The sequence below is a fragment of the Mastomys coucha genome, unplaced genomic scaffold (genome assembly GCF_008632895.1).
Source record: "Mastomys coucha isolate ucsf_1 unplaced genomic scaffold, UCSF_Mcou_1 pScaffold5, whole genome shotgun sequence".
Classification (NCBI taxonomy): domain Eukaryota; kingdom Metazoa; phylum Chordata; class Mammalia; order Rodentia; family Muridae; genus Mastomys; species Mastomys coucha.
Genome location: NW_022196911.1, coordinates 12,899,076 through 12,912,325, shown reverse-complemented (window position 1 = coordinate 12,912,325; position 13,250 = coordinate 12,899,076). Strand labels below are relative to the sequence as shown.

General features: G+C 50.9%; 1 protein-coding gene across 3 annotated transcripts; it reads left to right on the top strand.

Moving 5' to 3' along the window:
• Positions 1-5,489: 5,489 nt before the first annotated feature.
• Tbxt (T-box transcription factor T) lies at positions 5,490-13,025 on the top strand. Of its 3 annotated transcripts, none has more exons than XM_031352631.1 (8): positions 5,490-5,788; positions 6,219-6,483; positions 7,121-7,255; positions 7,966-8,027; positions 8,134-8,195; positions 9,467-9,640; positions 10,752-10,881; positions 12,668-13,025. In XM_031352631.1, exons 1-8 carry the CDS (start codon positions 5,583-5,585, stop codon positions 12,945-12,947), a joined length of 1,314 nt encoding a protein of 437 aa, XP_031208491.1. In that variant the 5' UTR covers positions 5,490-5,582; the 3' UTR covers positions 12,948-13,025. The 3 variants fall into 3 exon arrangements, with proteins under 3 accessions (XP_031208491.1, XP_031208490.1, XP_031208493.1); XM_031352630.1 differs by having other exon boundaries at positions 5,508-5,788; positions 9,464-9,640; positions 12,668-12,947; XM_031352633.1 differs by lacking the exon at positions 9,467-9,640 and having other exon boundaries at positions 5,508-5,788; positions 12,668-12,947.
• The last annotated feature ends 225 nt before the right edge of the window (positions 13,026-13,250 follow it).

The window sequence follows — 13,250 nt, the reverse complement described above, 5'->3', positions numbered from 1 at the left end:
ACCTTGTCTTAAAAAAAAAAAAAGTAGCCAAGGCCATCCCCTTTACCTTCCGCAGGTCAAATTCCCTTTGTAACTATCTGTGAGAACGTCATAAGCTAGCAAGAGGAAAAAGCAAAGAAACCTCACTTTTATTTTCTACATACTTAAGGTGTTTCAGTGGAAATAAAATAGATTTAAATTAAGATAAATCCGAAATCAAAACTTCCTCTCATTTTCCACTCTTCTCTGCGAGCTTTAGTTGCCTTATCCACAGAAAGACTGTTGCTCCCTTACTGGGTTGTTCCTCTAAACGGCATGTACCCACTTCTTTCCTGCTTTCCTGTATTCGGAGCTGGGACTGGTGTCTGGAAGCCGGATTGTGGGTCCTAGCTTGTACTAATGCTGACTTCCAAGTGGCCTTTCCTCTCCGGGCTCTTCAGCTTGGTGGAGTCTGGTGTTGGGAGCCTCTGATTCCGAATCTGTTCTCAGGAGTGTGTTAAGAGGCCCCTCCCCACTTTTTTTATCAGTCTTGCCCTTGATATGTGGGGAGCTTTATCTTAACCCTCCCGCTTCCTGCGGCAAAGCTCCCCCGGGGGCATTCGCAAGCTCTTCTCCTCTTCGGCCCTTCCTGTTGCTTAGCTGTCAGCAGGTGGGCGCAGCCTCCTTCCTCACACCCACTCCTCCTGGAAGCGGCCAGCGGGTTTCTGCTCCACCTTCCCCGCTGGCCGCCGATCTGGGATACTGTCACAATTCCATCATTCTCCTGCTCCTGTGACTATCTTTCCCTCGAATGCTCCTGGACATTCCTATTAAAAGCCTCCAAATCAGTGTTCTTCCAGGATTTTTGTGGGACTTCAAATTCCTTCCATCAGGACCCTGGAGATCGCCAAATCTCCCCCTGTAGAAGAAGCCTGATAGGCATCTCCCCTCTCAGAGTCCTCCTTTGGGCTCATCCCTCAGCCTTCCTGTTCTTTATCAGCTCTGCAGGGTCTCACAAAAATACCTGCAGCTCTGACTTCTGACCTCCCCTCCGTGGTTCTTAGTAGCTGCAGAGTCTTCTCTGTCATTTAAATTAGGCTCTGTCTCAGTTTGCTGTTCTCCTCCGGGGTCCCAGCTTTCAGCTTTCTTAAGCACTCTAACCCAGGTTCCAGTGGCCCCTGGACCTAGAGGAGCTTTACACACTTGATCCAGGTTCTCAGGGGAGCTTGGCACACCCTCCTGTATCTCTGTTATCTAGGTGAATGTCAAGTACTAGCTGGAGTGAAGAGCCTGCTGTGACGCAGTTTGGGTATAGTGGGGGGTGGAGGGAGAGGCAGGAGGAGGAGGAGAAGGAAGAGGAGGAAGAGGAAAAACCTCCTGTACAAATTACCCATATACAACAACTCACTAAATGACTGAGCTCCTGTAATAATTTCTGGAGTAACTCTGAGCCTGCCTCTGTCTACCTCTACTTTCTCCGAGATAGGATTTTTCTTGAGGGCTAAGTTAATAGGAAACACAACAACACAGATAGGAAAAAAAAAATGCCCGGACTTCTGTGGCACCTTACTTTAGAAGGTTTGGGTTGGTAGTTCACACACCACTTTCGGGTGGGTTTCCGTGCGGTGGCTGCTGTTCCTCCTGGACACAGCGACATGACATCTGCCTTCCATAACCATCCTGAGTTCAAGAAGAGGAGAGATAGGCATTTGTGTAAGATTCTCTTTATCACAGACTTAGCCAGGGTTGAGCAGAGGAAGGAGAAACCACACACGGAGTCTCCAGCAAAAGGCTAAAGGCGAATGGAGAGGCCAGGAGACTAACCCAAGACTAAAAAGAAATAACCAACAGTGGTCACCTGAGAACAGTTGTCAGGCTGAAGTATAAGGCAGAACCTGGTGGCCTAGAGCAAACACAAACAGCCCGAGGAGCAAAAGGCTGCTATAGAAGACCGTGGAATAAATAGCATGGCAGAGACTCGGGAGGACAGGGACTGCCTGAAACCCAAAGGGACAGGAAAGAAATGAAATCTGCATGGGAAGCGGCAAAACCCAAGAGTGACTTAGAGACAGATTGACAGGGTGGGGTGGTGCAAATGCTTCACACACCATTCGATCCATGCAGAAGGACCAGAGATCCAACCCCTCAGGGGAGAAGCAGGAGAAATGGAAAATAGGCAGGGGCTGTCATTCCCAGGCCCAGATGACCTGGGGTCTTGCCTAGAGGCCCCCACCGAGACAAGAACGAGGCGCTAGAGCTTCCCTTGACTTAGTCCTGAAGAAACCAGGACCCACCACTGGGTGTGGAAAGCTTAGATGTGGAAGCTGAAGAGACTCAAATTCCCTGCCCCAAGCCAGTGGCCACAGAGTCCCTCTTGAGTCTTGGATTCAAAGAGCCTGGTGGTCTGGGGGGAGGCAGGGATGTTGGCTGGTTTGTTTTCAGTGTGTCAACTCCTGTCCCTAAACCACCCGAACGAACTCTGCTTCATGAGGACATCTAGAATAGGATTGGACCTGAGAACACCTTCTTCAACTGCCCCTTACCCAGTTCTACCCTTGCCCAGGGCAGCACCTCCCTCCTGCTTGCAGCCTTAGAACCTCTAGAGCCCGGTGACTCTCTTTCCACAGTAACAGTGACCAGCGACATAGAATCCCACTGGCTCATTTCAAAGGCCCTTCTATTTTCTTTTCTACAAAACCGCAGCCACCAAAGACAGCCTAATGTCCCTTTTAAAGTTCAGTGTTAAGCAGTCTAAAGAATTGTGCCGAGCCAGGCAGTGGTGGCACACACCTTTAATCCCAGCACTTACTTGGGAGGCAGAGGCAGGCGTTTTTCTGAGTTCGAGGCTAGGCTGGTGGTCTACAGAGTGAGTTCCAGGACAGCCAGGGCTACACAGAGAAACCCTGTCTCGAGAAAAAAAAAACATTTGTGCCCTTTAAAAAGCCCTCACTGAAGCTACCGTTTTTGGTGACAAGTTTGTTTTCATTGAAGAAGTCTCTGCACTGATCTGGGATTTGGGGATCCTGTGTCTGCCTGGTCAGCTTGGGGAAGCAGGACATGGAGAAGGACAAGGTTGGTATACTGGAACCTGAAGTTATTAGGGCTCATGTATCTGGGTTCTGTAACATGGATATATATTATTCCCTCCCCTCCCCTTCTTTCAAGAAAGAAGACTCCGGGAGTTGTGATGTCAGGACCCAGGATGGCTCCTCTTCTCTGTACCAGCTCCAAAGGAAACAGGGCTTTGTTGTCTGAAAAGGGGTGAGACCAGGGAAACTGCCCCCTAGGAATTGTCACGGGCATACATTTATGGTTCCTGGGCCTTTGCCTTTGTTTGCTCTTGGTGGGAATGTTGCTGTGCAGAGGCCCAGGCACGAAGCTTTTCTGGGATAGTTGAGGCTTCCCTAGGACTGCCCAACTTGAGAGAGAAACAGCGAGGAGAGCCCAGGCCACGCCTCTCCCAAGGAAGCGCAGGTTATTAACTGGGAATCCTTTACACCTGGCCTGGAGGATGTTTTTGGCTGTAAACTGTCATGCACCGCAGCCCTCCTTGAAAAGGCTGTGGACAACTTTCTGGGGACAAAGATCAGAAATTAATCACAGAAGTGGGTAGGGACAGAATAGCTAAGCCTTGGAAGAGTCGCTTCTAGCCCTAAACCAGGGATGTGGCTTCACTGTGGAGTGGAGAGATTTCACTGCTCACGGTAGGAAAAGTAACACCATTTATTTGCCTCCTCCTGTTTGGAGAACAGTTCCAGAGCAATCTTCCACCAGCTTTCTGGACGACGGAGAAAATCCACCTTTGAGCAACAACATTGGCTCTGCCTTCACGCCAGAGGTTAGACACCGTCAGTCGTCGCTTTCGGATCTAGCCTCCCTCAACTTTCACGTCCCCCTCCGCCTAGATTTATTCCAAGTGCCAGGGAGTCTCAGGCCTTAGTGTCTCCGAGGGAGAATAGGTGGAATCTCCCCTGTATACTTCTGCAACCCCACAACACAAACTGGTTGGCACAAATGAGAGCCTTTTGGTGTCTCTATAGAAGGAAGCATCCCCCTCCGCTTAGCCCGAGATTTCTTTCTAGCCTAGACCACAGAAAAGCATCTGAGCACTCCAGTAGTCAGTGGGAAAGGGCAGAGGAGGGTAGTCTAGGACCATGTTCCCATCCCACTCCGAAGTACCTTCCCCCGAGGTTGGCTCCTGGAAAACCCACTCTCCCAGAAGTACCGCCCCCCCCCCCCGGGAGCCTGGGGGCCTGGCTTGCTCCACAACTCTGACCCCAAAGACTTCCCAGGGCGACTCAGAATTGAGTGCCCCCACCTGATTCAGGGGCCTCTTCCAAGGAGCTTCGGAGTGGGATGGGCGCGTGGAAGACGGGGAAACGGAGGCTGGAACCCAGACCCTCGTTAAAGAGCTGGGAGCGAGCTCTGGCTTCCTTCCCGCTTCCTGGGCTCCCGTTTTAGAGGAATGTTATTGTTTAAAGAGACCCCATTGAACTATTTCCTGCTCTTTGTCACCTTCCCCTCACTCTCCCGGCAGAGGTTCTCACCGAGAGGTAATAAACCAACTGCTGCCCACACCGCATGGCGAGGAGGGTAGGGAAACGCGCGCAGCGTAAAGTTCCAACAATCCCCGGAGCAAAGAGATCAGGGACTCCTGGGGCCACATTCGGTGCAGGCGCATCCACCGTCAAAGTCCAACTTTTACGTGGAACGCGAGGACACCTCCTACTAGGGTCGCTATCTGTTCGTCTATTTCCCTCTCTGGACAGATCCGCATTGAGCTTCCCTCTCCACGCAGGTGAAGGTCGTGGGGGACCCGGACGCCGAGGTGGGAGTTAGTGGCAGTCCACGGGGTGAGGGGACATGTCCCAAAGCTGCTACACCTCGGGAGGCTGAGACTTCGGAGAGGTCAAGGAGACGCGGTAGACGCCGATCCGCTATAGTCCAGCGCAGGTGCGCGCAGCGTGGACACTCTGCGGGGCACAGTCGCAGGCGCTTGGACAGCGCGTGGGAATGGGGAGTTGTAGCAGCCGCTCTGGGAGCCGGGGACCTGGGTGGCTCCGGCCCGGCTTCTCGCCCTCCCCCCTCCCCCCCAGGGTCCGCCCCGCCGCTTTGATGGAGGTGCAAACATTTGGGGGAGGGCGGGGGTGTCGGGACTGCGCCCGACGCTTTCCTTACAGGAAGCGCGCGCTGGAGCCCATTGTTGGCCCCCAGCCTCCGGGCCCGCCCGGCCGGTCTGATATGGCCGCGCACCGCCAATGGGCAGCTGCTCCGTACTTCAAAGGGTGTCCCGCCCAATCCGCCGCGCCCCCCTGCGAGGCCACCTCGGCTGTATTTATGGGGAGGGGACCCATTTTCTCTCCCCTAGAGACTTACTCTTGTCGCGCCTTGCGGGAGTTCAAGTGGAGCCACGGCTCCCCAGGCCCTCTTCCCCATCCCCGCCCCCTTCCCCCTTATCCCGGTCCCGGTCCCGGTCCTCCTTTGTCGAATGTGCTGGGACCCAGGTGTAATCTTTGGGCTCCGCAGAGTGACTCTTTTTCTTGGAAAAGCGGTGGCGAGAGAAGTGAAGGTGGCTGTTGGGTAGGGAATCAAGACTCCTGGGCGGTGGAGAGGGTGGCGGGAGGATGAGCTCCCCGGGCACAGAGAGCGCAGGGAAGAGCCTGCAGTACCGAGTGGACCACCTGCTCAGCGCCGTGGAGAGCGAGCTGCAGGCAGGCAGCGAGAAGGGCGACCCCACCGAACGCGAACTGCGAGTGGGCCTGGAGGAGAGCGAGCTGTGGCTGCGCTTCAAGGAGCTAACTAACGAGATGATTGTGACCAAGAATGGCAGGTAGGTGCGAGCTGCAAGCCGGCAGTCTGGGGCCTGGAGAGTGCCCCTCGGGGACAGCACCTTTTCTTCCCAACTGGCCGACTTTGTTTCTTCCCGCTGTGTTAACAGCTCCCCAGAGGATTCCTAACCCTGGTTTCTCGGGAACTTTCCCCGAGGAAACCTAAGGAGGAAGGAGGCACTCGAACACTAGGATCCCTAGATGTACACTAGTGTGGCCAGGTTTGCCTGGGAGGCTGAAACCCTTGGCTTGATTTGTCCCTCTGCTGTCTCAAGAGCAGAGGTTTAGAGGGGGAGAAAATTTGGTTCCAGAACTGAGAAAGCTCAGGCAGGAGACCTGTTGCAGGGGGTCCTCCTTTGGCCGGCCACAAACACAGTGCAGGCTCCCTCTCTCCATCCGATGGGTCCTCCTGCCGTGCGCTGTCTTTTCCAGGAGGATGTTCCCGGTGCTGAAGGTAAATGTGTCAGGTCTGGACCCCAATGCCATGTATTCCTTCTTGCTGGACTTCGTGGCGGCTGACAACCACCGCTGGAAGTACGTGAATGGGGAATGGGTGCCTGGGGGCAAACCAGAGCCTCAGGCGCCCAGCTGCGTCTACATCCACCCAGACTCGCCCAATTTTGGGGCCCACTGGATGAAGGCGCCTGTGTCTTTCAGCAAAGTCAAACTCACCAACAAGCTCAACGGAGGAGGACAGGTAAGCCAGTGCAGGAGACAACCGTTGGGCCCCAGGCCAGAGGGAAGAGCCAGCTGGGAGCCTAGAAAGACTCCACCAGCCTTTGTCAGCCCCACAGAAGCCACCGTGGTCTTCCCCAATTAAATCTTTAGTACTGTTTATATTAAGCTGATGAGGGTTACACCAGGGCCTGGAGAAGGGAGCTGGGAGTCCTTACCCTGGAAGAGTTGAAGGCCTGCTGCTTGGGAACTGGCTCTGGCCCTAGGTGAGCTTTGATTCTGAATCCTCCTCAGTCACTTTAAAATCAAAAGGGAGCACTGACTAGGCTGCACAAACGTGCACATTCCACTCTCCTGAAAAGTCTTTAATTGGGGCCTGTTCCAAGAAAACTCACTCCAAGTTGCCACCAAGCCAGGCACGCACTTAAAGTTGTTTGTGGCCTTAGGCTGACAGAATATAAAATGTGTAGCATACCTCCCGTCCCAGTTCTAGACCATCTGTGGGAAACAGATGTGTAAAGTGGACTCCATGCCCTCCATACTGCTGGCAATTTCCTGGAGACTTTGTATAGCTGGATCCATGTTTCTTGCTGAGTGGTTCCTGTGGATGCTGCGGTGGGCCCAGGTCTCCATTCTTGCTCCGTATGTATCTCCTGCAGATCATGTTAAACTCCTTGCATAAGTATGAACCTCGGATTCACATCGTGAGAGTTGGGGGCCCGCAACGCATGATCACCAGCCACTGCTTTCCCGAGACCCAGTTCATAGCTGTGACTGCCTACCAGAATGAGGAGGTGAGGCTTCGGAAGGGAGTCCCCCGCCCCCCACCTCCACGCTCCCTGTCCCTGGGACTGGGAGGTAGAGCCACGGTCCTGAAGACAGGCAAGATTTAGTTTAGATCTAACACACATCGACAACATGCTTGAAAGAAGCATGCACCACAACTTCACGGTTTTAAGATCTGGAGAGGCTAGGGGACAGTCCCTGATCTTAGCAAGGTGAAGTTCTGGCAAAGGCTGTCAAAGGTTCTTACTTCTAACCCCAAATCATAGAAAATGTGTCATCAGTCACCTGGGGCTGCTGCTGCCGACCTTAATTCCACAGCAACTCCAGGCTATGCTGGGGCTGTTGTGACATATGTAGCCGCCGATGGAGAGTAAGTTTATTGGTAAGGTTTCACTTAGAAATTGCTTTTCTTTGTAATTTCTCAGCGCTTTCGGACACAGCTAGAAAAACAAAAACTGATTCATTTGAACACTCTAACTTGGTTCTGTTCTTTCTCAATTTCCTTTTCTCTTCTTTGGTAGTGTTCCCTGCACCTCTATTTGATGTTTGCTATTTAGCCCAGGATATTCTTCAGTTCACATTTCTCTTGCCTCAGCCTCATAATCCCTGGGCTGACTGGACAGGCTTTGGATGCTTCTCCACTCCCACCCCTCCCCCCCCATCAAATCCTCTGGTAACCAGCATTGTATTAGTAAATACACTTTCTTGTTTTTTTCAGATTACAGCCCTTAAAATTAAATACAACCCGTTTGCTAAAGCCTTCCTTGATGCCAAAGAAAGGTGAGAGTTCTAACTGCACTCCTGGGGCAAAGGACCATGTGGAAAGAAGGCTACCTGCTGCCTCTGGGCACACCTTCTTTTGACCGTCATGAATACTTTTTGGCAGAAACGACCACAAAGATGTAATGGAGGAGCCAGGGGACTGCCAGCAGCCAGGGTATCCCCAATGTACGGTTTGTTGCATCCCCATATCCCTCTGCCTTGTTTCGGGGTCTAGACTTGCTGAAACCAGAACCCACAGGGAGGCTTTGGGCTTCTGGGAGTACTGGGGGTAGCAGGATGGCCCTGCTTTGTGCCCTGGGCACGTGCCTTTTGCTTTGGACACTGGCAGGCAAAAGAACTCTTGATGTGTTTGCTTTGTTCTGCAGCAGCAGGGTGGAGTGGACTCCTGGGAGTTTAGGCTTGGGTATGATGAGGGTTCGACTATTCCCCCCAACCTCCCTCCAGAGATGGCTTCCACTTGTTAGTGGCTATCTTTGGATTTACACATGAGCAGCCTTCTTGCTCAGTTCCTGTGGCTCCTGATTTTGGTGGCTTGTATGGTGGCTAGTTCTATAAAAATATCTCTTTAGGAGTTCTCCTAGGCAGTAATGGGTACAGATCTATGCAGGCACACAGGGAGAGAAAAGGCCCCCTCCCTTTTTCCAAGGAGGAATCTTCAAACATCGAAGTCATTGCCAAGGGGCAGGCCGCTTCAGTGGCTACCAGACCAGCCTAGCACTCTGCCTCTAAACAATGATCAACTTTTCCAAACTGGTATTTTAATACCATCTTCTAAACAAATTTAATGAATAGGGCCCCTATTGTGGCTCATTGGGTAGTCACCTGACCAGGAAGAAATGGACGGTATGGGGCCTGTGTGGACATCTGTATGCTTCTTCTCAAGTATTGTCTGAGAACTGTCTCGTAAAATGGAGAGCAAACTTAGTTTTAGTGGGTAGATCTATCTTGGAAGTGTAGTGGGAAGAATGTGAGGGAGTCAAAACAGAAGGGAGCAAATAGGAAATGGATCCACTAGGTATTCTTGAGGCAGGAGCATGACTACTGGCCTCAGCAGCTGGGGAGGGGGGAGCCATTGGGAGCAGGCTGGGTCCTACCTGTGGCCCACTGGGTTCCTCTGTCTTCATTTTAGACCTCTTTAACATATCATTCCTGCTTATTTGATAGAAAGCCACCAGTCTGCAGAACTGAAATTTCATAAAGGTTGGGAGAGGTCTTAGTCCGAACTTGTAAGATAGAGCTATGGGCTGAGCGCAGGCCTCTTAAGAGTGCTGGCATCCCAGGTTGAGTGTAGCACTCCACAAGGACACTTTGAAACTAGTCTGCCCTGAGGGAGGGATACTGGTTATTCTTCAGTTCCAGAGTCTCCCGGTTTAGAGCTAGGACAGTACTGAGTCTCAAGCAAGGGCCAGTTACCCAGCATGCTTTTCTCACAGCAGGGGGGTGGCTTGTTCCTGGTGCTGGCACCCTCTGCCCACCTGCTGGCTCCCACCCTCAGTTTGGAGGCTCACTCTCTCTCCCCTCCACACATGGCTGTGAGAGATACCCAACTCTACGGAACCACCGGTCATCGCCCTACCCCAGCCCCTATACTCATCGGAACAACTCTCCAAGTAGGTTCTGTGCCTCCATTCACCTGTTGGGTGGCAGGAGGGGCAGGGGTGGGGAGGATCCCTCTTGAGAGGTGCAAGATAGGGAACCCAGCTCTTCAGTGCTCCTGAAGAGACTCTGGTCAAGGTGGTGGTTTAGCCAGGGGTCCCGAAGGAGGCTTTCATTTCAGTATCCAAGTGCCTCAGAACATGCTCTAGGCTTTTCAAAAGACAGCTGTCTGGGCCTTTCAAGGAGTCATAGCTTAGGCCCTAGAATGGAGCACTGGTTTAGATGTTCCATGAACCTCTCTAAAGTGACCATATTAGATTAGCCAGGCACAAACATTCTTGACCAGACCAAAGACTCTCTAGGTGTAAAATCCAGGTCCTCAGTGTGGGTGTCACCTGAGAACCAAGCACATTTTAGGTCCACCGTGGACCCAGAAGGTGGATCTCCAGGCCCAGGACAGCTTAAGACCTCTGGCAGATTCTCTAACACTTGTCTGCTCAGGCCAGCCTTTGTCTGCTCCAAAGGGAGGGGGGGAAATGGCTAAAGAACACCATAAAACAATTAAGCAATTACAACTGATTCAGAATGAAAGGCAGCCTTGGAGACTCCTCCATCAGAGGCTGGGCTCTGAGGTGGGGGGAGATCATATTTTTAATTTGGTGAGATCATGGTTTCCATAGTCTCTGTGGAATCACCATTATGGAAAAGGTGAGCTCACGGGGTAGATATTTTTTATTTACTTTTAAAATTAAGCATTCCAGGCTAGGGTGTGGCTCAGTGGCTCAGCACTTGCCTAGCATTTGAGAGGCTCTCAATCTGATCCCCAATGCCACAAAAATAATATAAATAAATAGCATAAAAATAAAAGGAAAGGTCAGCAATACCACTGTCTGAAAGGCATCTCCTTGTGGGATGATAAGAGACACTTTAGGGTTAAGTGGGATATATTTTCTAATAGTTGACACTTGACAATATACTGATGGGCTAAGCAGGCTAGCGGCTTGCTCTCCCGCATCTACCCACGCAGCTTTTGTTTGTAGCGTTAGGTTCAGTTGGTATCATTTTGTTACATTTTATTCCTTCCTTAAGGCCTGCCTGCTAACTTCCCCTCTCCACATCCCTCAGCCTATGCCGACAATTCAGCTGCATGCCTGTCCATGTTGCAGTCCCATGACAACTGGTCTAGCCTCGGAGTGCCTGCCCACACCAGCATGCTGCCTGTGAGTCATAACGCCAGCCCACCTACTGGCTCTAGGTATGTATGTCTGGGGAGCAACCGTAAAAAGATATCCAGCAGCCCCAGCCTCAGTCTGTCTGTGTCTCTCAGGCTGATGGAGTTGGCCTGTGTAGTTTAAAGTAACAGTCCAAAACCTTGAGTCACTGAAGGCAACACATTTCTTGGCTTTTTCTGTGGCCAAAGGAATAAGAGTCCTTTGTACCTTGTTGAGAACCAGTAAGGGATGAAGACCGGCTGTCCAGCAGATTATAGACGAGGCTGCTGATGATACAGTCCCGTCAGGCTTATTAATCCTCCAGGGTACTGAAACAGTAGCAAAGCTAGATGTCAATACTCCATCTCCAGTGAGGCAAGGGACCAGAAGATACTGATTTCTGGGTCAGTGTGATGGTGAACTGTTCGTTCTCAGAGGAGTGAGCCTGCCATCATGCATGCAGCCTTGACCTCAAATGTTTAAACCAGTGGTTCTCAACCTTCCCAGTGCAATGACTTTAATACAGTTCCTCATGTTTTGGTGACTCCCAACCACCAAATTATTTTGTTGCTACTTCATAACTATAACTTTTTTCTGTTATGGAGTATAAATATCTGATATACAGGATATCTGATAAAGGAGTCACAACCCTCAGATTGAGCACTAGTGGTCTAGAACATTAAACATTTATCTAAGGTCCTAGCTGTTTTAGTTTTGGAGATAGCTCTTTACTAATAAGAATTTAGTTGTCTAGCGGGGCAGTGGTGGTGCACGCCTTTGATCCCAGCACTTGGGAGGCAGAGGCAGGCGGATTTCTGAGTTCTGAGTTCAACAGAGTGAGTTCCAGTACAGCCAGGGCTATACAGAGAAACCCTGTCTGGAAAAACAACAACAACAACAAAAGACAAACAAGCAAAAAGAATGTAGTTGTCTAGCATTTCTTTGTTGTTTGTTTGGTTTTGTTTGGTTTTGACATAGGGTCTCAAGCTGGTTTTGAACTCACTACACAGTCCAGAGCTCAAGGTCTTGATTCTCCTGCCTCAGCCTCTTTAGTTGTTGGGGTTATTGGCAGGTCTTACAAATTCCACTTTAAGCCTGCTCTTAAGGCAAACACACATAAGATGACAAACTTCTCAATGGCCCTGAGGACTTTGCTTAAGGCACCAAGTGATCCACAGGCAGCCAAGCGCTGACCACTTCTCCCAATTTGGTGTCTTAGTCAGAAACATTAGTCTGCCTTGATTTACCCAGGCTTGCCATAGACTCCAAATGCCTTTGTAGATGCCAAAGGGTTAACACTCATTTCAGCATTCTCATCTTATAGATTACGAGACACCCTGAGAAACAGTCATGGGGCAAGATCAAGAAGCAGAACTGGTCCTAAACCCAGTTCTGGGGTCCCTTGCATATTGCCCCATGTTGACACACTAATCCCCTGTCCACCGGATGAGCCTAGGCCAGCAATGATGTCAGTCTAAGGAATACTTTGTTTTGTGAATGTGGGGATTGATGGGGTGAGGTTGGGAACGCATTGTTCTGAGCCTTGGCGCTCAGTGCAAATTCTGTACGCCAGTGAGCGCAGAGCTACTTGCCAGAGTCCCTTTTAGCAGGACTCAGCACACTATCAGTCACTGTGCTTATGCACACCTTCTTGTTTTTGTTTTTATTTGATGCAGTAGCTTCTATGCATGTAGTAATAGTGAAAAAAACTAGTGTGCAAAGCTGTGTGATGCAATTAAGTACTTACTGGTCCTTCCCCAACATCTCATCTGTGTGTAGTTCATTTGGAGCCTCTTCCCAGGCCCCTGACATCTGTTTTCTCTATTCCAGCCAGTACCCCAGCCTCTGGTCTGTGAGCAATGGTACCATCACCCCAGGCTCCCAGACAGCTGGGGTGTCCAACGGGCTGGGCGCTCAGTTCTTTCGAGGCTCCCCTGCGCATTACGCACCCCTGACGCACACAGTCTCAGCCACCACGTCCTCCTCGTCCTCTGGTTCTCCGATGTATGAAGGGGCTGCTACAGTCACAGACATTTCTGACAGCCAGTATGACACGGCCCAAAGTCTCCTCATAGCCTCGTGGACACCTGTGTCACCTCCATCCATGTGAATTGAACTTTCCTCCATGTGCTAAGACTTGTAGCAACCGGTGTCAGCTGGATCTTCTAGACTCAACGTGGCAGGCTCTTGGGACAAGGAAAAAAAAAATAAAAGCTAGGTACTAACAACTCCATTTTCAAATAAGAGCAATAGTACATGTCCTATTATGTTCTACAACCTCTTGCTTGATGCCTGCATTAGTGATGTGTATCCTACGTTATGAAGCTAGGCACAGATAGGAGGCTGTGGTCCAATTTCCTGTGACTGGCAGTCAGTCAGTGTCCTTTGCCAGGGTCCTATAGCTCGTGTTTCT

Bases quoted from the DNA above. Each gene is read 5' to 3' on its own strand.
- Tbxt (XM_031352630.1), top strand. From the start codon at position 5,583: ATGAGCTCCCCGGGCACAGAGAGCGCAGGGAAGAGCCTGCAGTACCGA. The intron at 5,789-6,218 runs GTAGGTGCGAGC...TGTCTTTTCCAG, and splicing joins ATTGTGACCAAGAATGGCAG to GAGGATGTTCCCGGTGCTGA. The intron at 6,484-7,120 runs GTAAGCCAGTGC...TATCTCCTGCAG, and splicing joins AGCTCAACGGAGGAGGACAG to ATCATGTTAAACTCCTTGCA.